The sequence below is a fragment of the Elephas maximus genome, chromosome 21, assembly GCF_024166365.1.
Source record: "Elephas maximus indicus isolate mEleMax1 chromosome 21, mEleMax1 primary haplotype, whole genome shotgun sequence".
Classification (NCBI taxonomy): Eukaryota; Metazoa; Chordata; class Mammalia; order Proboscidea; family Elephantidae; genus Elephas; species Elephas maximus.
The window spans coordinates 37,570,504-37,595,240 of NC_064839.1; the positions used below are offsets into that span (position 1 = coordinate 37,570,504).

General features: G+C 43.1%; 1 protein-coding gene across 9 annotated transcripts in view; it reads left to right on the top strand.

The window, feature by feature from the left end:
• The window catches only part of ZFHX3 (zinc finger homeobox 3), a 701,029-nt gene that overhangs the window by 528,472 nt on the left and 147,820 nt on the right, over positions 1-24,737 (top strand). For all 9 annotated transcript variants that reach the window (XM_049864644.1, XM_049864650.1, XM_049864646.1 and 6 more), the window contains one exon: positions 4,812-5,308. In XM_049864644.1, coding sequence (XP_049720601.1) covers positions 4,812-5,308 — 497 coding nt within the window. The remainder of the gene's footprint in view (positions 1-4,811; positions 5,309-24,737) is intronic.

The following is a 24,737-nucleotide window of genomic DNA, read 5'->3' on the forward strand; positions in this document are numbered from 1 at the left end:
TGAGAACAGAAATTTATTATCTCACAGTTCTAAAGACTGGACGTTTGAGATCAGGGTGTCAGCTGTCTTGATTCCTTCTGAGGCTTTGAGGGAATCTGTTGCATGCCTGTCTCCTAGCTTCTGGTAGCTCCAGGTGTTTGTGTTCTTCCTTTGTCTCCCTATCTCTGTGTATCTCCCTCTCTTTTGTAAGGATACCACTCATATAGGATTAGGACCCACTTTACTTCAGTATAAAACTCATGCTAACCTAACTGATAACATCTTCAAATACCCTATTTCCAAATAGGGTCTCATTCACAGGTACAGGGGTTAGGGCTTCAATGTATCTTTTTGTGGGACAGAATTCAATCTGTAACATAAACAAAAGAGAATGTAGGTGGTATTGAAGACATGGGAAGGAGATGGGTTCATATTGGGTCAAAGTGAGATCTTTTTATTACTTGAAAAGGAATCATTCTGACGAAGGCTTGAATTGAGAGCAGGAGAAATATTTTCCTTTTGGACCAAGTGTTTGTGAGTGTATGGGATGTTATGTATTCTTCTGGATATTATGGCCGATGTAAAAGAAATAGAAGATCAGAATGCTTCCCTGTGTTGTAGACACACTTAGAAGATCCACATTTTATTTCTTAAAGAGAATAGAGCTATTCCTTCTAAGGACTTTATCCAGCTCAGCTCAGAAGGGCCCTTGAATTTCCAGTGTCACTACTTGTCAGCTGAGGTGAGTCTCTGGAAACTTCCTATGCCTTCCTTAGGCCATGAGAGCTGTTGAGATGGAGTGAGAGCCACAAATCCTTTGTATTGGAGTTTCAGTAGGTGTGGGTATAATAGGAAATGTCCAAAGGACTTAAAATTTAAGCTGTACAACCTTGGTAGGAGAAACCAACATATGCAAATGAAGAGTGGTCCTGTTTGTTTCCATCTTTGCTGTAGCTCTACTGATTTTTTCCTTAGTCCATCTATAAGGTTGTAGGTGTTATTAGATATTACTCTGCAGGGGAAATACATGTTTTTGTGAATTATAGTCTTGCTTACAAAGTTAGAGTCCTTGGGTGGTGCAAACAGGTAACGCAGTCACCTGCTCACCAAAAGGTCGGCAGTTTGATTCCATCCAGAGGCACCTTGGAAGAAAGCCCTGGCAGTCTACTCCGGAAAAACCAGCCATTGATAACCCTGTGGAGCACAGTTCTATTCTGAAACACATGGGGGTCACCATGAGCCAGAATTGACTCGGCAGCAGCTGATTTTACAAAGTTACTGTTCTCATATTGCCTTGACAGAGGCTTCTCTTTAGAATTATGAAGCACAGACATTGATTCTGGGATGCTTCCTTGCTGGAGGCCTTTAAGGAGAGGGTCAACACCACTTGGTCTGTTCTGGTTAGATCTGGCGTTATTTTTAGACAGGATATTGGTTTTTAAGGCCATGTGAGCATCTTTTAAAATGTTCTTTTAGATCTTGAAGTTAAGTGCCACCCTGAGGAAGGGACTGCTTGTGGGGGCACCTTCGCATTTCCCAAGTAGCCAGCTAGCCACAGGACACTTCTATGAGACTGAACAGCTCTCGCTGTGCCTTCCTGAGCCTGTGAGCAGGTTCATGTGTAAATTTCCAGTGTTACAGCTAGGTGCCTTTCAACCTAGAGGTCGCTGTGAGTTGGAGTGGACTCGAAAGCAACTACCCACAATAAAAGTTAGGCGCTTATGGAGAGATAAGGGGCCCTCCCATGTCCAAGACCGTATATCCAGTGTGTTCCAGGAGTGAAGACCACTGAGTCTTACTTAGAGGGGCTCTGCTCCTAACTGCCTGTGAGTTGGGGTTTCTAGTCCTCTGGTTTTGTAGGATTCTAGAGCGAGAACCAGGGCTTCTCCCAAGGAATAGTTCTTGAAAAGGGAGTTTTTGCTTGCCTGTCAACCCAATTTCCCCACTTATCTGCTCCTGCCTTTGGTTTGCATTTTATTTTAAGAGCTTGGAATGGGAATAGGGACTTATTTCCTCCGGTTGTTCCAGGACTTCTAATTTTCATTCACGCATCCAGCAAGCGACAGCTGAATTTCTTTTTAGAGTGATATTGATACGTTGAGGTTAAATTCAAAAAGTGGAGAGGATTTGATGCTTCAGGTGGTCGGCATCAGAAACAAATATATGTTTGCTCCTTGTCTTACCCTCCGGGCAGTTTCTTCTTTGACTGAATACCGTGCATGTTTCCTGGATGTTGCTTGGCCTTCGTCCCCATTAAGGGAGGGAGCTTTTTGACTTTTTTTTTTTTTTTTACTTCCTTTTTTCTCTCTTGTCCTAAAAAGAATGTTGTAGTTATGGCTCCTCTCACCAGGGGAGATGGCAAGAGAGACGACAAGCAGAAAGCTTCCTAAGCCTTCTGGAATGTATGTGCAAAAGATTTCTGTGGCTTGCTAGGCCGTCCACAGGCTTCAAATGCGGCTGGTCTGTTTAGTGGAGTCTGCACCGATCTTCACATACGAGGTGCCCCGTGTAGCATAAATAAGAAAATCATTTAAAAAAAAAATCTTTTCTTTGATTAGCCACTAACTTCGATTCTAATCAGTCATAAAAAAATAACCTCAGCCCAACCACACGTAAAAGGTCAAGTTTAAATATCAGTTGGGGAGGGGGCAGGGGCAGATATAATAACTGAAGCGTGCATGTATTTAGAGGTGAGACAGAAAAAAGAAGCCACTGCTCAGCTTTCTGCTTGACTGTATGCTTCTAGGTAATGGAGGGAAGGCTGCTCTTTCCAAGCCTTTCTCGTGGTATAAATAAGAGCTTGCTGTGTTAATTTCCTGTTAGTGAATGAGGGTGCGTTCCTGGTGTGTGCAGGTCAGTGACAGACTGAAGAAGGACGGGGTGGCGAGGGAGGCGCAGACCTCTCTCCGACCTTTTTTCCTGTACCATGAGTTGACCATTGCATTTCACTGCCCGTTTCTATCCACTTCCTGAAAGTGCAACAGTGTGGCTCCTTTGTCACCCCTGCTTGGCACAACAAATACTTGAACAGCTTTGCAGAGGGCTGGACACTCTAGAGGTTCAGAGAGGATAGGCCGGCCCCTGCCCTAAAGAAACTGGCCTCGATGGGGGATGCTGACCAGTGTGTGGCTCTGTATGTGGCTGACTATGTGACAGAGACTGTAACGTGCTATAATAGAGGTAACTGTCATGCAGGGGTTGGGGGGTTCAGACAAGGCAAAAGATTCACACATGGGGAGCTTATAGAGACAATAACATTGACAGACTGGTAGGATATTGTCTGTCTGATCTCGTGCTGCTGTAACAGAAATACCACAAGTGGATGGCTTTAACAAAGTTTATTTTTTCACAGTAAAGTAGGCTAAAAGTCCAAATTCAGAGTGTTAGCTCCATGGGAAGGCTTTCTCTCTCTGTCAGCCTTATTATCAATCTTCCCCTGGACGAGGAGCTTCTCCATGCAGGGACTCCGGGTCCAGACGCTGCACTCTGCTCCCAGCACTGCTTTCTTGGTGGTATGAGGACCCCCACTATCTGCTTGCTTCCCTTTTTATTTCTTGAGAGATAAAAGGTGGCACAGGTCACACTCCAGGGCAACTCCCTTTACTTTGGATCAAGGATGTGACCTTAGTAAGAGTGTTACAATCCCACCCTAATCCTCTTTAACATAAAATTACAATCACAAAATGGAGGACAACCACACAATACTGGGAATCATGGCCCAGCCAAATTGATAGACACATTTTTGGGGTGGGGGCGGTGGGGGGGGGTGGTACATAATTCAATCCTTGACAGATATTGACCTGAGGGGTGTGGCGAGAAATAGATTAGTCCCAAAACCTTTTTTTTTTTTTCTTTTCAGTATTGTGTTTTTAGTGAAGGTCTACATAGCAGTTTAGGTTCCCATTCAACAATTTCTACCCAAGTTGTTCAGTGGCATTGGTTATATTCTTGTTATTTACCTTCTGATTGTTCGTTTCCATCAATCTTGTTCCATCCCAGAATCTTTCATTTAAATCTGCGTTGTCCACTAGCCACATGTGGCTATGCGAGTTTAAAATAATGAAAGTGAAATAAAATAAAAAATTCAGTTCCTTAGTTGTACTGGCCACATTGCAAGTGTTTAGTAACCGCAGGGGGCTAGTGACTGTTGCATTGGACCGTGCAGATATAGACCATCTCCGTCATTGCAGAAGGTTCTATTGGGCAACTCTGTTTTGGGTAAATTCTTGATTCACCGTAAAGATTGGTATCTTAGATTATAGCTGTAAGTTTGTTTCTGACTTTTTGGGTTTGGCATTTTCTGGGTCTATTATATTCATTTGGTGATGCTGATTTCTGTCTTGTCTTGGATCTGAGTTTAGCACTGAATTTGAAACACTCAAGAGGTGGTGACTCCTAACTTTTTCTAAGTGTTCTTTTCCTAAAGGAAGAAAGAAAACATTAGGCCTTTGACAAACCTCAGAAAGTCTGTGGGAAATATCCAAACACATTAACTTGACTTTTTTTGTTTTTCTAGCTAGTAAAAAAACAAAAACCCGTTTCCCTTCGAGTCAGCTCTGCCTCAGGGTCAGAGTACAACTTGCTCCATAGGGTTTTCAGTAGTTGATTTTTCCAGAAGTAGATTGCCAGGCCTTTCTTCTGAGGTATGTCTGGGCAGGCTTGACCTTCCAACCTTCAGTTAGCAGCCAAGCATGTTAGTACCTTGCAAAACTTGAAGTGTGTAATCTTTCTCTCCTTGAACCCAGGTTGAGGTTGATGGAGGGCTGGGTCATGCCTCAGTTAGGGCAGTGGCTGTGAGCCTGGCCTTTGACTGTCTCTCTCCTTCCCCACAGTGGGCGGTGAGATCCCCCTAGACATGCGGCTCGGGGGCGGGCAGCTGGTGTCCGAGGAGCTGATGAACCTGGGCGAGAGCTTCATCCAGACCAACGACCCATCGCTGAAGCTCTTCCAGTGTGCCGTCTGCAACAAGTTCACCACGGACAACCTCGACATGTTGGGCCTGCACATGAACATGGAGCGCAGCCTTCCGGAAGACGAGTGGAAAGCTGTGATGGGGGACTCGTACCAGTGCAAGCTGTGCCGCTACAACACCCAGCTGAAGGCCAACTTCCAGCTGCACTGCAAGACAGATAAGCACGTGCAGAAGTATCAGCTGGTAGCCCACATCAAGGAGGGTGGCAAAGCCAATGAATGGCGGCTCAAGTGTGTGGCCATCGGCAACCCTGTCCACCTCAAGTGCAATGCCTGTGACTACTACACCAACAGCTTGGAGAAGCTGCGGCTGCACACGGTCAACTCCAGGCACGAGGCCAGCCTGAAGTTGTACAAGGTAGGACCTGGCTCCTCGGGGCCAGGCTGTCTCAGAAGAGGGTGGTTGGATATTGGGGAGAGGAGATGTACAGTCCATGCCGTGTCTTATTGCTGGACGATAACCTGGCATTGGAAGGGGATTAGTACTCCCTGGATTGTGATGCTGAGATGTGGTGACAGGGTGCATCTGATAACTTAAGGTTGTTTTTCTGGGGTACCCTGTGTTGGGGGTAAGGCTTTGTTTCAACAGCCACATACTTTCATGCCCTTCCTCTTGCCCCTTGACTGTCTGTACTCACAGTGGCTATTTCTCTTACTCCCTCACCCTTGGCTTTTGTCTACCCTTGTGCTTCTGTGTTTCTCTTCTCTCCTTTATGCTTTCTACTCTCCTTTCTTTCTGTTTCTTCTCTCCTGGGTGCCCCTGGAGTGGTTCATGCATGCCACTGATTCAACAAATATATGGAACACACCTGCTATGTATCAGGCACTGTTCTGGGCACATGGTTACATGAATGCACAGGACAGACAAAGATCCCTGCCCTCATAGAGCTTCCATTCTTTTAGGGGGGAGATGGGTAGTAAAGCCAGTGAATAAATTATGTAGTAGGCTTGATGGTTGTAGATGCTCTGGGTGGTAGGGGGCCACGTGAGGGGACTCCTTTTTTTCTCCTTTGCTTCGGTTGTTCTACATCCCCTTTCTCTTTTCTGCCGATCTTTTTCTGAGCTTTTCTCATCCTCTTCTTCCTCACCCTTCCTCCCTTTCCATTCCTTCTTTCTAACCTTCCCCTCTCTCCCCTCAATGCCCAGTCCTTCTCTCAGCTCCACAGATGGTAGCAGAGGAGGAGGAGGTGCTCCAGATTCTGTAAATAGTCCTTCCACTTGCACAGCGAATTGCTCCAGACGTTTCTATTGATTTTCACTGGACTTAAAGCCTCACCTTTTCCTCTAATCATCCCATAATGGCTTTAGTATGAACAGTCAGGTACAAATCGCCATAAATCTACCCAGGCTCATTCCACATACCTTCTACTTCCTCGCTGTCTCTCCATTTTCCTCACTTTTGTTTTCAGTCTCTCCTTTTCCCTTTCACACTGTTTCCCATGTTTTTGGGCCAAGTATTTAGTTTTTGCTGACCCTGAACTGGTTTAATCCCCTTCCGACTCACTGTAATTTTAACTGGTGACTCCACACAGGGAGGACTTATGATTTTTTCCCATATTATTCTCTGCCTCAGTAGATAATCATAATTATAATCATTTTATAATTGGTCATGCTCAGGATGGTAGCAGGTCTGTGTACTGTATGTAACATACATTAGAAGCCGTTCCAGGCAAAGAGAGAGAAAGCAGAAGTGAGGTGGCAGACATAGGACGTTCTAGGAATTGGCTGCTGAATGGATAGGTTGGAGTGGTGCAGAAGGGAGGGTCTGGACACCATGCCACCAATCTCCTGACCTTATCTCAAGTGAGCAGAAACCTCAGTGGACCCAGGCCCAGTTTCGTGCCACCATCAAAAAGAAAAGGCTCTTTGCCACCAGTTTAAATTGGAGGTCTTAACTGGCCACAGGATGGTGCCAAGAGGTCAAGAAAACCTGATGGAAGCCAATGGAAATAAGAATTTCTAAAAGGCCCGAATGAGGAAAGTTAGTACGAAGGGACCCGGCTTGGTTATTGAGTCAGATACAGTGTTGATGAAGGTGGTGTAGAGGGGACACAAAGCCTCCTTCCACCTGAGCAAGAATTGCCCTTTCGATAATAAGATGCACATAAACCAAAAAACCAAACCTGTTGCCGTTGAGTTGATTCTGACTCATAGTGCGACCCTGTAGGACAGAGAAGAACTGCCCTGTAGATTTCCAGGGAGTGGCTGGTGGACTCAAACTGTCGACCTTTTGGTTAACAGCCGAGCTTTTTACCACTACACCACCAGGGCTGCTCATGGTGGTGATTAACTCTTCATACTGTATCCTCTGTGGGCCGGAGTCGTGGAAAAGAGGACGTCGGGCACTTGGCTTTGCTTCCAAAGGACCTGGAACCTGGAAGGTTCACTGAGAATATCCGTTTTTGGTCCAAAAACCATGTCCACAGAACACATCTTGAGGTGATTTCCAGGGTAGATGTGAGGGGAACGTTTTATTAGTGTGTTTCCAAACTGCTAGCCCTGGTCACAGCCTCTTGGGCGTGAATATCCTCATCTTTTTTTTTTTTTTTTTAAATGTGGGGGAAACCCCTGCTCACAAACAGCAGTGTAGGTAGAAGGGTCAAAACAGTTGGGACACGGCGTCCGAAGGAGAGGTGCTGAAATAATGCATTTGGCTGGCAAGTCCCTGGGGATGACAAGCCCCTGAGACATCAGGGTAGAGTGCCTTGCATGAGGAGCCGAAGGTCATTAGTCTGGTCTCATTAGTCCTCACGTAATGACTGTACCCCTGCTCGCTGTGACTCTGCTGCAGGGATGGGGAGCTCTTTCACAAGGTCTGGGTGACATGAAGACAGAGTTATCATTCCAATGGTTGCATTGAGACTCTTTGCTCCTCACTATGATTAAGATAAACTTCTCTTGCCACCGAGGGGGCTTCTCTCATAGGGTTTCCTTCGTCCAAGGTTTGGGGTGGGGATTGGAGGTGGTTTGAGAATCCGTTTTTCTCTCGGCCCTGGTGTGGCCTGTGGTAAATGGAGATTGATTGCATGTTATTTTTCCTCTTGCTAATGTAATCCATTAGCCCGGCACATGCATAATCAGTTTAGAGCACAGTTAACTGGGTGTAATCGAGTTCTTTACTGTCTGCTAGAGAAACCCGGTCCAGATGCTGCTGACCCAGGGAGGGCGCCAGGCTGCTCACACACAGCCCTGCGTGCTCGGCCCCTCCCCACCCTCCATCCCTCACCAGAGCCGCCCCCAACCTCTGGTCCCACCCTGTTCCCTTGTAAATTACTCATTATTGCTCGGGTAGACTTCCCAAAATTGCTTTCACTTGCGCTGTACCTACTGAAGTGGCCCTGATGTATTTGGCCTCATACTGGGTCTCCCACTCCCTCTTCCCACTGAAGCTTTCTTCTGTTCCTCTTCCTTGTTCATGTTGGAGAAGAGTTGCAGGCAGTAACGGTGTGTCACCTGACCTCACGTCGTTCCACAGTCATGTCTTTGGAAGTCATAAATGCTGGAACATACATTGCTGTGTTAGAACTGAAAATGTGAAATAATTTCTCATTTGGACAGGAGAGAGGGTTGGGCTAATGTGCACAAAATTGGTGACATTATGTTGGTTGCCTAGAATTGTCTCGTTACAATTATTGTGTGATAGCAACTTTTAAATTGAGGTTGATGTTCAGTGTATTCATCCTCTCTGCCCCATGGAGCTAGAGTGAAGGGAAAAAGCTAGTGAAGGCCGGAGAGCCACGGTGTTAGATGGAAGCTCTGTTTCCTTTTCTCTGGATTCCCAGGTTACCTCTGCCAAGTGCTCCTGATTGAGTTCTTTGGATTTTTTGCTCGTCTTAAATAGTGTCTGGCTCTCATCCAGCCTCTAGTGGTCATATGTCCGTATCCTAACACTCACCGTTGTGACCGACTGACTCACCGGGAAGGCCAGAAGCTCCAGTTAATCTTAAAGCCTGGGCTCTTGGTTTCTGCCCTTAGTGATTTGTCTGAACCAGAATGGAAGCAAGTTGTGGAAAAAGTACCTGTTTCTCAGCAGGACTGAGCTCCAGGACATTAATTCCCCAGCTTTCTGCATTCACGGGTAAATGCGTCACTCTTGGAGGCCTATACCCTCGTCCCATCTCTCACTCCCTCCACCACAGAGATGTAGCTGTTCTCGCTTGACAAATTCAAAGATGCCTGCCCTCTGCTCTCCTCGATGGCTCGCTTAGATCCTGAGTCTAGGGTGTCTGGCTTTAGAGTCAGTGTAAGCTCTCCTGCATTTATCTTGACTTCCCTGTTAACATGGCGTTGATAGTAAGCTCTCTGAAATTGTAGTATTTTCTGCTTGGGGGAGGAGGGGTGCAGAAAGTGCAGGCGGAAATCAGTGCACACCTGCCAACTATTAGAATCTGGTTTTTACTTTGATGTTTTTCTTCACCTGAGAGTCATTGGCATGGAAATCCATCAACTTTAGCAGATAGATTAAGACCCCACCAGAATCTATTACTCAAACAGCTCCCAGCTGAGGTTCCTTTGATTGGGCCAAGACTGAAGGTTTCATATTAATCTTAAATTAGACACAAAGAAGGTTTTCTACCCGGGTTTTGGGTCTGGGCCACATGTGAGCTGCCTTGTGCCAGCGAGGCAAACAGGAGGTGGGAAGCCATTGTTTAAGCCAATTCTGCTTGGCTTAAAGTAGGAGGGTAGAGTATGGTACCAATTTATTTAAAAAAAAAAAAAAAGTTCCCAGATTCTGCACATACTGGACTTTTACTCTTGCCATCCTATTAAGGTTATGAGGTATAGAAGGGTCTAAGAAACGCTCCATTGAATTCTGTGTTAATTTAGAATCCACATTCTGGGTTCTTTCTGTGATGTGTAGGAAACTCTTTGGGGCCCAGTCTCCCAACAGGTCCATAAAACCATTGTATGGATTTATGGTGGATAGGCAAGTCAGGCGATGTAGAAAAAGTCCAACAAAGGTTTGGTGTGAAATCTGCCTTTGTGGTGCTACTTGATGAGTGTACTGGGGTAGGGAGATCTCTGGAAGACAGCTGCATACTTTATGCTAATACGTGGCCACTGGTGGGTGACCTTTGTCTGCTTAGAAAGCAAAAAGCATAAATCTGCTGCGGAGTCTTCTGTCCTCTCCGCCCTGGTGTGTCTAGGTGTTTGGAGCAATGGTGCAAGTGTCATCTGGTTTCCATTGTGATTCTGGAACCAGTTTCACAAACCTTGTTTTCTCATTAGGCAGCCTTTTTTTTTTAAGTGCATATTTTTGCCTTCTTTTCTCCCCTACCTTTGTGCCTTCCAATCACCCCCCTGCCCCCAAAAAAGGAGGGGGAATGTTTTTCTGTAGTTGATTTAGAAGGTGTGAAAGGCCAGATGTTTTGGTAAATTTTAGCACATTTAGCTGTTGTGCCCTCATTTTCCTGGAACAGCTGGGGGTTTGAAGTTTATTTCCCAGACTTGATGGCTGGGGCTCTAGGGCTGTGGGCTTCCTGGGGCTGGGAGCCTGCACGTGGGCTGGGATGGGTCAGTGCCTGAAATGCCCTGGTTGGCTCTGGCAGTCCCTCTGGCTACCAACTGCCTTTAAGAGGACTTCAAGAGGTCTCTAGGGATATTGAAAGATTGAATCTTTTTTTAAATTGGTGGCTTGTGCCAGAATCAAGTTAATCATCTCTACTGGACGTAGGAATCTGTGGCGGATGCAGCGCCAGTGGTGTGAAATGTTGGCACATTACTGCAGGGAAGCTTTCCTTGCCCTCCCCGCCCCCCATCTGCCCCACCCACCTCTGTCTAGCCTCCCCTCCCCACCCCCATGGGCATTACTGCATACAACACACACATTCAGCTGATTGGCATTAGGTGCAAAGTTAGTCACATTTGCCCTGGGTATGGTATGGTACCCACCCTCATACCAATTTGGTAGGGTGAGTGTTACCTTTTGGCTTCATGCTTTAGATACCACATAATGGGGTTAAAATCTCATTAGACATGCCTGCTTTAAAAAAAGAGTCCCGTACTAAACATGCCACCTGTTGAAAAACCAGTTTTATGGCCATTAACCGTAGCATTTTTATTTTCTCTTTTTTCTACATGTTTTTAGGTTTTTTCTTAAATAACTTTTCTGGATGATAAAGAACTGATCAGACCCGTTTAGAATATTATTGTATTCTTAATTATTTCTCACTAGGTTAGTATTCCATGTCTACTCAAGTGTAAGCTAATAATAAAATATAGATTTCTGATGCTGGCAGAACTGGATATCCATCTGCAAAAAAATGAAACAAGACCCATACCTCACACCATGCACAAAAACTAACTCAAAATGGATCAAGGACCTAAATATAAAGTCTAAAACGATAAAGATTGTGGGAGAAAAAATAGGGACAGTGCTAGGAGCCCTAATACATGGCATAAACAGTATACAAAATATTACTAAGAATGCAGAAGAGAAACTAGAAAACTGGGAGCTCCTAAAAAAAAAACAACAACAACAAAAAAAAACACCTATGGTTATCCAAAGACTTCGCCAAAAGAATAAAAAGATTACCTGTGGACTGAGAAAAAGTTTTTAGCTATAATATTTCTGATGAGCATCTGATCTCTAAAATCTACATGATACTGCAAAAACTCAACTATAAAAAGACAAATAACCCAATTAAAAAATGGGCAAAAGACATGAACAGGCACTTCACTAAAGACATTCAGGTAGCTAACAGATACATGAGGAAATGCTCACGATCATTAGCCATTAGAGAAATGCAAATCAGAACTACAGTGAGATTCCATCTCACTCCAGCAAGGCTGGCGTTAATCCAAAAAACACAAAATAATCAATGTTGGAGAGGTTGTGGAGAGACTGGAACACTTATACGCTGCTGGTAGGAATGTAAAATGGTACAACCACTTTGGTAATTGATTTGGCGCTTCCTAAAAAAAACTAGAAATAGAATTACCGTATGATCCAGCAATCCCACTCCTTGGAATATATCCTAGAGAATTAAGAGCCTTTACACGAACAGATATATGCACACCCGTGTTCATTGCAGCACTATTTACAATAGCAAAAAGATGGAAGCAACCAAGGTGCCCATCAACAGATGAATGGATAAATAAATTTTGGTATATTCACACAGTGGAATACTACACATCGATAAAGAACAATGGTGAATCCATGAAACATTTCATAACATGGAGGAATCTGGAAGGCGTTATGGTGAGTGAAATTTGTCAGTTGCAAAAGGACAAATACTGTATAAGACTGCTATTGTAAGAACTCGAGAAATAGTTTAGACAGAGAAGAAAATATTCTTCGATGGTTACAAGAGAGGGGAGGGAGAAAGGGAGGGAGAGGAATTTTCACTAATTAGATTAAAAAAAAAATTAGATAGTAGATAAGAATTATTTTAGGTGACAGGAAAGACAACACAATACAGGCAAGGTCAGCACAACTGGACTAAAATAAAAGCACCGAAGTTTCCAGAATAAACTGAATGCTTCAAAGGCCAGTGTGGCAGAGCAGGGGTTTGGGGACCATGGTTTCAGGGGGCGTCTAGGTCAGCTGGCATAATAAAATCTATTAAGAGAACATTCTGCATCCCACTTCGGAGAGTGGCTTCTGGGGTCTTAAATGCTAACAAGTGGCCACCTAAGTTGCATCAGTGGGTCTCAGCCCACCTGGAGCAAAGGAGAATGAAGAACACCAAAGACACAAGGTAATTATGAGCCCAAGAGATAAAAAGGGCCACATAAACCGGAGAGTAGATCAGCCTGAGACCAGAAGAACTAGATGGTGCCTGGCTACATCCGATGACTGCCTTGACAGGGAGCACATCTGAGAACGCCTGAGGGAGCAGGAGAGCAGTGGGATGCAGATTCCAAATTCTTGTAAAAAGACGAGACTTAATGGTCTGATTGAGACTAGAAGGACTCCAGAGGTCATGGTCCCCAGACCTTCTGTTAACCCAAAACAGGAACTGTACCCAAAGCCAACTCTTCAGACAGGGATTGGATTGGACTATGGGATAGAAGATGATACTGAAGAGTGAGCTTCTTGGATCAAGTAGACACATGAGACTGTGTTGGCATCTCCTGTCTGGAGGAGAGATGAGAGGGCAGAGAGGGTCAGAAGCTGGCCAAATGGACACGAAGATAGAGAATGTTGGGAAGGAGTGTGCTGCCTCATTAGGGGGAAAGGATTATATAGCAAGGTGTATATAAATTTTTGTATGAGAGACTGACTTAATTCGTAAACTTTCACTTAAAGCACAATAAAAATTAAAAAATATATATAGATTTCCTATCTTTTTTTTAAGGTAAAAGTAATGTAATACATGTTTACTAGAGAAAATACGAAGAACCCAGGAAAGTGTAAAAGAAAATAAATAGCTGTAAACCTACCATGTGATGATATATTTTTATTTCCTTTTTCTGCTTGTAACATAGGCATTTTACAAAATTTGAATGATATAGTGTACATATAGTTTTATACCTGAGCCCTTTCTCATACCATCAGGTATTTTTCAGTTTTTAAAATGAATGTCCTGTTTCTACTCTCCAGCTTGACTTTCTAGAAGCAACCACTATTACATTTATTTTATATCCTTTTGGGCTTTTTTCCACGCTCATGCAGATAGAAACACGTGCATTTAGAGGTGTGTGTGCGTGTGTGTGCGTGCGTAATACATACCTGCTCATCAGTTTAAAAATCTTTTAATATAGACGCATGCTATGCCTTCAGCTTGCTTTTTTCGTATAACTTTATCATGGAAATCATTAGGTCAGTACATACAGGTGTAGTTCACACTTTTTTTTTTTACGACTTAATAAGATTCCACAAAGAGGTTATATCGTCCTGTGTTAACCAGTCCTTTATTGATGCGCATTCAGGTTGTTTGCAGTGTTTTCGTATTGTAGGAGGTGAGGTAAGAAAGAGATGTGTGCACATATTTCTATAAGCTTGTGCTATTCCAGAAGGGGAATAGCTGGGCCCCACGGTGTGTGCTTCCAGAGTGTTGATGGATACAGCGCTTTTTTCTAATGGTCCTTCAGGAAGGTGACTGTTTCATCCCTTCAGCATTAGGTGATGTTCAGTGCCCACACAGTGGCCAACACAGATGTTTTCGTTTTCCATTTTCATCATTCTCATTGACAAGGTAGTTCTAATACGAGTCTCTGATTATTAGGTGCGTTAAGCGTCTTTTCATGCATTTTTTGGCCATTTGTATTTCCGTAGTGGCTTTCCTGTTTATAGTCTTTACCCTTTATTTTTCTTGGCTTGTTGCTTTTTTGGATTGAGTTCCAACAGCTCTTGGTTTATCAAGGCCAACAGTTTTTTGTGTTATGAATGTTGGCAGTAGTTTCTTCTAGTCTTTTGCTTGTCTTTAACTTTGCTCATGGTGCATTTTGGCATGTATGTTTTCATTTGTGTGAAGTCCAATCTGTAAGTCTTTTTCTTTATGTCTCTAACTTTTTTCTCAGGCAAGCTTTCTCCTTGCCAAGATAATAAAATAATAAAAATAATAACTTAGACCTGTATACCATTTGTTACAAGCCAGGTGCTATTTTACCTGCTTTCCATGTATTAGCTGATTTAATCTTGTGTTATTAAGCCTGTTTTTAAATGAAGAAACCAAGGCAGAGAAAGTTTACAGGTCACCAGCTAGTGAGTGTTGGAGTCATTACTCAGATCCAGGCAGGATAACACTACTTCACCAATATTTTCTTCAGTACTCTTTTTTTTTTTTTTCCTTCCCATTTAAGTCTTTAATCCAGAAGAATGTATTTTGTGTATGGTGTCATTTAAGACTGTGTTTATTCAAAGTAGATGGTTAATTGTCCAGTTTCTTAAATGAACATCCTTTCCTAACTGATATGAAAAAAGCCATGCTTATCATCCCTTTTTTCAATGATATGTAGAGCATCTTGTGAATACTCAGTCAATTTTGATCAGTCAAAATGTATTTACTGAGTATTGCCTGTCAAAAGCCCTGGGGATCAAGAAGGAACAAAAAGACAGTTGTCTTTTCAAGGCATTTGATGTCTAGTTGATGAAATTTCTTCCTCTCACTTTTTTCTGTTCCTCTTCTGCATAATCAGCAAGATGAGATTTCTTGGATTCATTGTCTTCATCAAACTCTCTGGGGTGTAAGCAAGTTTCTAGGGCAGGCAAGGGCTTATAAGAGGGGCAGAGATTTTTTTTTAATTGTACTTTAATGTAAGACGGTGGATCTTGCTATTATCTTAAAAAAGGAGTGAGGAACAAATTCAGAAAGTTGTAGAAGTTTCTTTTACTGAAGAAGTTATTATTGAAATAACATATAGGTGTCATGGCTGTATTGATGTATCTCCAACACTAAAAGTCTTCAGAAATCCTTTTGGATTCCAAAGGTGTGCCATTGCCTTTACTTAGGCTAAGGAGGATAAGAGGAAGGGGGTCTAATTTCAGAGATTTAATAGCTACCAGTTAGTTAAAATATGTGAAAGACCCCCAGATCTTCAAGGTAAAATCCCTATACCCTGTGAGAAAAATCTCTTAACTACCAATGTCCCTCCACCCCCATCTAAAGGAATAACATTTGTGGAATTTTTTTTTGCGTGAATGACATCTGCTGTCTTAGGGGTGGTCTGAAAGTAACCCTTAGAAGAATTTAGCTGCGAATATTCCGTTGCCTCAGCATTCCATAATATTCCGTTGCCTCTGCATTCCAGGAAGTTACAGTTGTTCTAGGTAAACCCTCTCTGGCAGGAAATTGGTGCCCTATAATGGGACAGAGACTTGAACTCAATTCCTTTCAACTTGCTGAGGACTCAGCTCTAAAGGCCAGATTTGAATACAACAGGTGTTTCTGGTTTTTTCTTTTGAAAGGGAAATTTAAGAGAACAATTAAGCATTGTCAGGAACATTGTCAGGAAAAGGCAAGAGTTTTAAAATAATTACATAATACACCCAAGCCACATTTTTAATTCTGTTTTAAACATAAGTTGGAACTATAAATACTATTTAAGTATTTAAGTGTAGGGTGGGAAAGATTGTTACTATGAAAACCACCTTGGTAAGTAATTCTATACTTTAATATTTAGTAAAATTAGATTTGCAGCACTTTTTTTTTTTTTTTTTAAAGCAACCGGAGTGTAGGAAGAAAGTTAAAAATTTTTTAATGACAGAAAATCTGTCTCTCACAGGAATGATGGAAATTATTGAAACCAGTTACATTAGGGAGGTGAGGCTTTGAGGGGCCATGAACGTGCAGCAGCAGAGACCTCTGGGTAGGGTTGCCAGATTTAGCAAATGAAAATATGGAATGCCAAGTAGACCTGGAATTTCAGATAAACCGCAAATAATTTTTTTTACTGCAATTACTTATACTAAGAAATTATTTGTTTTTTATCTGAAATTGACATTCATCTGGGCATCCTACTTTTTTTTTTTTTTTCCCTTGGCAACCCTACCTCTGGATACTGAAGGAATTCTTCCCTAGTGACCTGCCAGCAGGCTCTAAAAAAAAAGCAGCCATAAAGTTGATTTGAACTCAAGGTGACTCTGTGTGTATCAGTGTAGAACTGTGCTCCAAAGGGTTTTCAATGGATGATTTTTTTTTGGCAGTAGATCGCCAGGCCTTTCTTCTGAGGTGCCTTTAGGTGGGCTTGAACTTCTAGCCTTTGGGTCAGCAGCCAAGTATGTTACCCATTTGTACCACCCAGGCTTTATAGGGGTATTAAGAGAGGTAAATGACTTCCTTGCTTGTTTGCAAACCCTCTTTTTCCCCCAGTGTTTCCCAACAAAGGAAGAAAATTACAAATGCCTCTAATGGTTGTTATTTATAGAAAACTGTCATATCAGATGTTCACATTTTCCACATTAAATAAAATGCTTTTCCTATAATGAAATCTGAAATTTTCTCCAGAGCTGTTTGTTCCGATTCACTTTTTGATATTTTTTTCATTATTTTCCTTTATGGAAATGCTTTTGTGTCACTCAGTGAGAGGGACTTCAGGATGTATAGTTCAGTGTTCCGCAGCTTGGCCGGATGCTAGAACTATCCTTACTCATACTTGGGCAACTTGGGGCTCCGTCTGTAGTTGTTCATTATATGTGGACGGTAAAAACTCACAGCATTTGAGTGCTGGTTCTTGTACACTGAAGACCCCCAGTGTGCCTAGGATATATAGGCTGCTAATAGGAAATGCAGAAAGTAAACTTGAACTGGGACTAATCAAGAATGATCAGGGAAGCTTCTCTAGGGCCTGCATCCTCATCCTGTAAGAGGCAAATGAGTTAGAAGGTTAGGAATGTTTATCTACTGATCGTATTTGGTTTGTAACCTCTTAATTAGCGGGGCAGGTTCCCAGACCCAGGACGAGGGCCTCCACAGCATATCTGGTCTCTTAGGTCAACAGTTTTACCAGGGCTTCGTTTGCTGGGATGGCCTTTGCATTGGAATTGCTGGAAGTATTTCTCATCCATTCCCTGTCTCTTTTGTGTCTGTTTTCTTGCTCTTTGCTCTCTCTGGCGGTAGGCCACTGTGGACTTTGCTGGGTGACAGCTGTCATACTGGTAGTCTTTGTTGTCATGTTCTGCAGAAGGAGGCAGAAGATTGGTCACAGGGATCAGTGGTTCTGTGATAGAAGATGCCCCGGCGCCTGTCACTTCTTCAGTTGCTCTCCCCCTGCCAGTTCAGACCCAGGCTTTAGGGGTCAAGCGAGCCAGGCCACAAGATTTCCCAGACCATTCCCCTGTGTGGTCTCTGGGAGATAAATAATGGGGAAAGGAATTTCTTCCTTTGAGTCAACACTGTTTACTGAGTGCTGAGCACTGGAGGAGGATTTTGTGTAGACTCAGGCTAATGATTCTATAACATGTTATTTAAAAATCTATTTTGTTTAGGGAACTATTTGTTAGCAGCATGTATGGGGAATGCATTTCCCCTCCCATATCCATGTTCTATAATGTGTACCCCACAGTGCCTGCACATTTTTTGCTTGCCTTCTGTGCTTCTTTCTTGAAAACCATCTTCCTCTAAAGGGTGCCCCTTGGCCAAGTAGAGGTTGATGATCAGATATCAGGTGTCATTATGAATTAGAAGATGATTATTGTTGAGAAAACTTGGAGCAAACAAATCATACCTGTGTGGGACTGGAAAAGATTTTTGGTGCACTCTTACTCTTACCATCTTCCAACCAAAAGTATTAATCTTGTTTGAAAAACCTCAAAGCCATTTAGGATCTCGCTTCCCTTGGTTGTCAGAGGTACACAGGTGGCCCTGAGCTGATGGTTGGTAGCACTATCTTGGTGCGCACCTGTAGGTTTTACTCAGTTCTTGTTTGTTTTTTAACATGGATAGATGCATCTCAAAGCCTTGGGACAACGGGAGTGGTAATGCCTGGGTTTGGTGTTTGTTCCTCAGTCACCTTTGGCCCTTCTGAGGAACTCAGGAGGGAACATGTGTCACTGCATTGGTTCTGTAGGTGGGATGTTAGTGTCCCTGAACATCTAGCAAAGGGTCTAGTTTATGTATGACGGAGATGGTCCTAGTGCAGTCACCCCGTCTAGCGTTAGAACTTGTTGATTTGTAGAGGGCTCCTTTGAACTGAATGCTTCATGTTCCAGACTCTCTGCTGACTGTCGTGGGCCCAGGAAGTTTCTTTGAGCAGCTTCAGGTATTTCCCTCCATTTGGGGCACTTGGTGCTGTATGTGTGTGAGATGGACGAGCTCCCCAAAAGCCCACCTCCAGCCAAGGAGTTCCCAGCACCAAGATGGTTTTCAGTGTGATCGTCTCATATCTTCTGTGCCTTCAGATTTCTGTATTTCCCCTCTACCAGTAACCCCTCTTTTTCTAGAATAATTAGAGTAGGGGAGTTGGAGAACATTCCTAGGCTCCTGTAGTCTGCTAAGCTGAGTGGCTTTGGCCCTGAGACTGTGATTTCCTTACTGCCCTAGACATTAGTCAGCATGTGGGACTCTGCAGCCAGCTGTGGCTTAGGAAGCATGGTGGGGAATGAATGGTTTGGCAGCAAACATCTGCTTGTGTGTGTGTTCACTTTCTGTTTCTCAGATTATGCTCTGATCATTTTTATTATTTTCTTGCCCTCACTGGGTTCCCGTTAACGATGTCCACAGCTGCCAGTGTAGAAAGATGGAGCAGTTTCTCCAGGGACAAGTGTTCTTCTGTCCTTTGTTCTGTCTCATTGTGCATACTTTGAATCTTCATCCCGTTCTCTTCTTTTGTACCTTCTTGCCACGATAATTAGTGTCTCTGAGCCTTTGATGCGAGTTCATCCAAAGTCCAGACTCAGTGCAGGTTTGTTCTGAGGTGATGAGTTGAGTCCTTCTTCCAGTGAGGACTCCTCCTCTCCGTAGTTCTGGCCCCAAAAAGGCCCCACATATACCTCGCAAAAGACTCTTCACTGCTCCTGCAAACACGGTTGGACGCTTTTTTTCTTTATCTGTCCTGCTATTTATTCCTCTTGGAGCGTGGCATTTGGAATAAAATCTCACCTGGGGAGGTTTGAGACAGCAGTGACAAAGCCTGACTGCACCAAGGGGGGACTAATTACACAGCTAATTAGTCCAACAGATGTCATTTTACGTGCTTGCTTCTTCATTATTTGCTTGCACACATCCCACGTTGCTGGGATAAGCTTCTGGCCCTGTTGGAACATGCCTTTTTTATCAGACTATAAGGTTTTGTCCATCTTTGAAGCCCCAGTGGCACATCCCTTGTTTTCCAGAGTGCTTTCTCCAGCTACTACAGCCACAGAACAGATCTTTGCCCTGAATGCCTGTCGTACCATTTGGCCCTGAGCTAGTCCCTGGGTCATGTTGTCCATTTGTCTCCCCAGCTAGTTTGTAAACGTCTTGAGAATTCACTGTGGGTATCTCTCAAGAATCCAGCACGACACAAGACAAGTAGACACTCAGTAGATGGTTACCCATTTCCGTTTCTTTATTTTCTTGTTTTTACCGAAGGCAAGTTTGTTTGTGAGGAAAGTAGCTGAGGAGTGTCTGAAAGATGCCCTTTTAAGGCCGGATGATTAAAACATATAGGACGTCAGTGATTTGAATAGTGAAATTGAACAACTCGTGTTGCTGTTGCTAGGTGTCATCAAGTTGGTTCTGACTTACAGTGACCCTGTGTACAGTAGAAGGAAGCACTGCCCAGTCCTGTGCCATCCTCACAATCGTTGCTGTATTTGAGTCCATTGTTGCAGATACTGTGTCAGCCCATCTTATTGAGGGTCTTCCTTTTTTTCCCTGACCCTCTACTTTACCAAGCATGATGTTCTCCTGATAAAAAGTACAAATTACGTGAGATGAAGTCTTGCCATCCACACTTCTAAAGAGCATTCTGACTGTACTTCTTCTAAGACAGATGTATTCGTTCTTTTGGCAGTCCATGATATATTAAATACTCTTTGCCAGCACCATAATTCAAAGGCATCGGTTCTTCTTTGGTCTTCCTTATTCATTGTCAAGGTTTCACATGTATGTGAGAAGATTGAATAGACCATGGGTCAGGCACACCATAGTTCTCAAAGTAACATCTTTGCTTTTTAACACTTGAGAGGTCTTTTGTAGCAGATTTGCCCAATGCAATATGTCATTTGATTTCCTGATTGCTGCTTCCATAGACATTGATTGTGTATCCAAGTAAAATGAAGCCCATGACATCTTCAATCTTTTCTCTGTTTATCACAATGTTGCTTATTGGTCTGGTTGTAAGGATTTTTGTTTTCTTTATGTTGAGGGATAATCCATACTGAAGGCTTTAGTCTTTGATCATCGTCAGTAAGTGCCTCAAATCCTCTTTGCTTTCAGCAAGCAAGGTTGTGTCATCTGCATATCGTAGATCGTTAATGAGCCTTCCTCCAATCTTGATGACGCGTTCTCCTTCATATAGTCCAGTTCCTTGGATTATTTGCTCAGCATACAGATTGAATATCCCGTTGCCGTCGAGTCGATTCCAATTCATAGTGACCCTATAGGACACAGTAGAACTGCCTCATAGAGTTTCCAAGGAGCGCGTCGTGGATTGGAACTGCGGGTCTTTTGGATAGCAGCCATAGCACTTAACCAGTACGCTATCAGGGTTTCCACAGATTGAATAAGTATTGTGAAAGGTTACAACCCTGATGCACACCTTTCCTGATTTTAGACAACTCATGCACAGGACCAAAAAGGGTCCTTGGAAGCAGAGAGGGAGATTCAGGAAGGAGATGATTTTTCTTTCCCTCTGCTCTAATGGGTCATGATCCAAAGTTTAAAAAACATTTTTATACAGTATGCAAAGAGGAGTTGATAACTTGGTAAGAGCAGTCAAATGTATACACTACAGTTATCCAAGTATGTAAGGAAACGGATGGAGGGAGAAATCATATCTAATTGATTAGATCAGAAAGACCTCGTGGAAAAGGGGAAAGCCACTTATTTGGGCAAGATTTGAAGAGAGAGTAATTGCATAGAAGGGTGAGCTGGGCGAAGGACAAAGGCAGATTCATTCTTCTGTTTACGGAACTGAGGCCATGTTGCTAGACTAATTTTAATAATTAGAGCTTCCTTATTTGTTCAAGCCAAAAAGCTGGGAATGAATCTATGGGGCCTCTCATTGTTTTACTCCCCTATAGCCAAACCGTCAACAGATCGTACTGACTCTTCTTTCAAAATATGTTCCATCATCCTTCCATGCAAGCACCCATCATCTCTCACTGTCTCAACTGTTCCTACTCTTGTTCCTTAGAATCCACTCTCCACACAGTGATTTTATGAAGATGAAAATTAGGTCATATCACCTGTTCAGCATCATAACAACATGCAAGCCTCCAATGACGGACAGGTGGTGGGTGCACATTAGGTGCATTGGCTGGGAATTAAACCTGGGTCCCCTGCATGAAAGGTGAGAATCCAGATTTTTTACTGTGTCTTACAAAACCCTTTGTGATCTGAACTCCTCCCACGGCACAGACTTTATCTTGTAACACTCTCCCTCCTGCCCGCTCCACCGCAGCCATACTGGCCTCCTTCTGTTTCTTCAGCATGCCAAGCTCGTGGCTGCCACCGGGCCCTTGCACTAGTTGTTTCCACTGCCTGGAGTGTGCTTCTAGGATTTACTCAGCTTTTGACAAATGCCTGGTCCTCTGAGAGGCTTTCCCTGACCACCTATTCTCAAATAGCTGTGCCATTACTTGCTTTCAAATCACCCTAGTTTACTTCTTTGCATGGCATTTATAGTCTTTTTTTCTTGTTTTTTCATATATTTATTTGTCTCCTACGAGAGTAAAAAAAGTAGAGACTTTAATTGCCTTGTTCGTGGCTATGTCATCAGCGCCTAGAACAATGTCTGCTATCAGTTCAATAAATGTTTATCAAATGCTAAAGGTACCAGCAGAATATGCCCATGGTTTATCTCCTCCCCTACAGTCTGGCACAGCAGTCCCCCTCTGAATGCGTCGCCCTGCATAATTTAGAGCTCAAAAGGATATGTCGTAGTAGACTGGATGGGCCACATGGACAAGGGATTCCAGACCCATCTGCAGCAGCATCACTTACCAGTTTTCCCTAGATCTATATTCCCGTATCAGCCTGCTGAGAAACAGCTGGACAAGACTGTACAGCTTGTATCAAAGCCTTCTGAAAACTCCCACGTGTAGCTGGCCTTGGGCCTGTATCCCAAATCCTGCTGAACAAAGTCACAGCTTGTCAGTCCCATAGAGGGTGATATTGCCGTGGAAGAAACAGTGGTGCTTTGCCCCTTTTATTATAGTTCGTTTTTACAGTAGTCTCTGTTCTTGACCGAGCTGTGAGAACCTTAACACCAGAATCTGTTTATTCTCTTTAAATCTTGTATCCATCCTAGTTTTTTACAGACATTAGGTAGAGAGTCAGCAAGTGTCAACTAACGATTAAGTATCGAAAGACAGAGCGAGTCTTAGATGTAGAAATTTAAAGGTTAGGTTCAGCCCCCAAAATCTGTTGTTGTTATTTGCCCTCAAGTCAGCCCCAGCTCAGGACAACTCTCTGTATAATGGAATGAAATGCGTCCCATAGTGGGACCTGTATGGAAGGCGAAAATTCTACACTGAAGTGCCACCACTTCCCCCTTCAAAGCCTACTCCGTCTGTTTGCCTGGGAACTCCTCTGTTGCATTCACTTCTCCTCTCCCAGGGCAAGTGTCTATGTCTAAGTGGGGCTAATTGGTCCAGATCTGGCTGCCCCTGCCCCCCACCCCCCCCGAAAAAAAAAAAAAACCATGCGCTGGTGGCAGAACACATTCCCAGTAAGAGAGGAACTGCTTCGCTTCTCCTCCAGCATCCTCAAGCCACACAACTTTGAGCACCTTCTGTGAGCACAGTAATGTGTAGGCTTTTTTAGGGCAGTGGCTTTTAAACTTTACTGAACATGATCTGAAAAGAAATACATTTTACATGGGTGACCTGGCTCATTATATGGATAGGTATTTTGTATATATAATTGAAAGAAAATTTTACAAATAATACTTATCCTTTACATATATGCTCATAGCGACCCTATGGGACAGAGTAGAACTACACATATTGTATATGTGCTACATTCTGATACTTTCTATTCTAACCTGTACTAGTGTTATTTTTTAACAAATGCTGGTTGTGATGCACTATATTGATTTCATAATCCATTAATACAATGACTTGCAACCTAGGGAGCTTAAAAAAACGTGCCTGTGCCTGGCCCTGACCCCCAGATATGCTGTATTAGTTTTCTCTTGGATTCTAATGTGCAGCCCTGGATTGAAATCCATGGTTTGAAAACACTGCTGTACGGTATGCAAAGAGGAGTTGATAATTTAGCAACAGCAGTCAGATTTGTACACGAGAGTTATCCTAGTCTATAGTGATGATGGAGGGAGGGAGAAACCACATCCAGTTGGTCAGAGAAGAAAAGGGGAACTCACTCAGGTGTTTGCGCAAAATTTGAAAAGGGAGTAATTGCATAGAAGGGCGAGCTGGTCAAAGGACAAAGGCAGATTCGGTCCTCTTCTTGCCGAACCTGAGGCCGTGTCACTAGACTAATTTTAGTAACTGGAGCTTTCTTTCAAACACTTGTGGCTCATACAACTTTTAGAAGAAAATCACTTGTGGACTAGATAGTTCACTCCATGAAACCAAAAACCAAATCTATTGCTGTTGAGTTGATTCTGACTCATGGTGATCCTATGGGACAGAGTAGAACTGCCTCATAGGGTTTCCAAGAAGCAGCTGGTAGATCTGAACTGCTCCCTTTTGGTTAGCAGCCAAGCTCCTAACCACTGAGCCACCAGGACTCCTTTCATACCATATAAAAAAAATTTTTTTTTTTTTTTTTAACATACTGCAGTTTGGGCCTTTTTAGTGTTTGCTAGTAAGAAAATCTACTCAAATGATCTGCTAAAATAATAAAAAAGTTAAAAACTCATAGATAAATACTGAACCATAGTTATTGCTATGCATGGTGAAATATTCGGGAAGTGAAGTGTACTGATGTCTTCAGTTTGCTTTGAAATGTATCAGAAGCGCATTTAGAGCTGAATGGATGGATGGATGGCAAAGTGTTACTCTAGCATCTGGGTAGTGAGCATATAGGTGTCTGCTATGTGATTTTTTTAGTTATTTTACAATTGAAATTTTTCATAATTACAACGTGGGGACGGGGATAACAAAACTAATGGTTAGATATTCTTTCCTTTCTGAACTCTCCCACGTAGAAGGCACATGTTTGATCGAGTGTCTTTCCTGCACCCCGACTGTCCTCCCTTCCACCTTCCCATTCCATAGAGAGAATGATACTGAT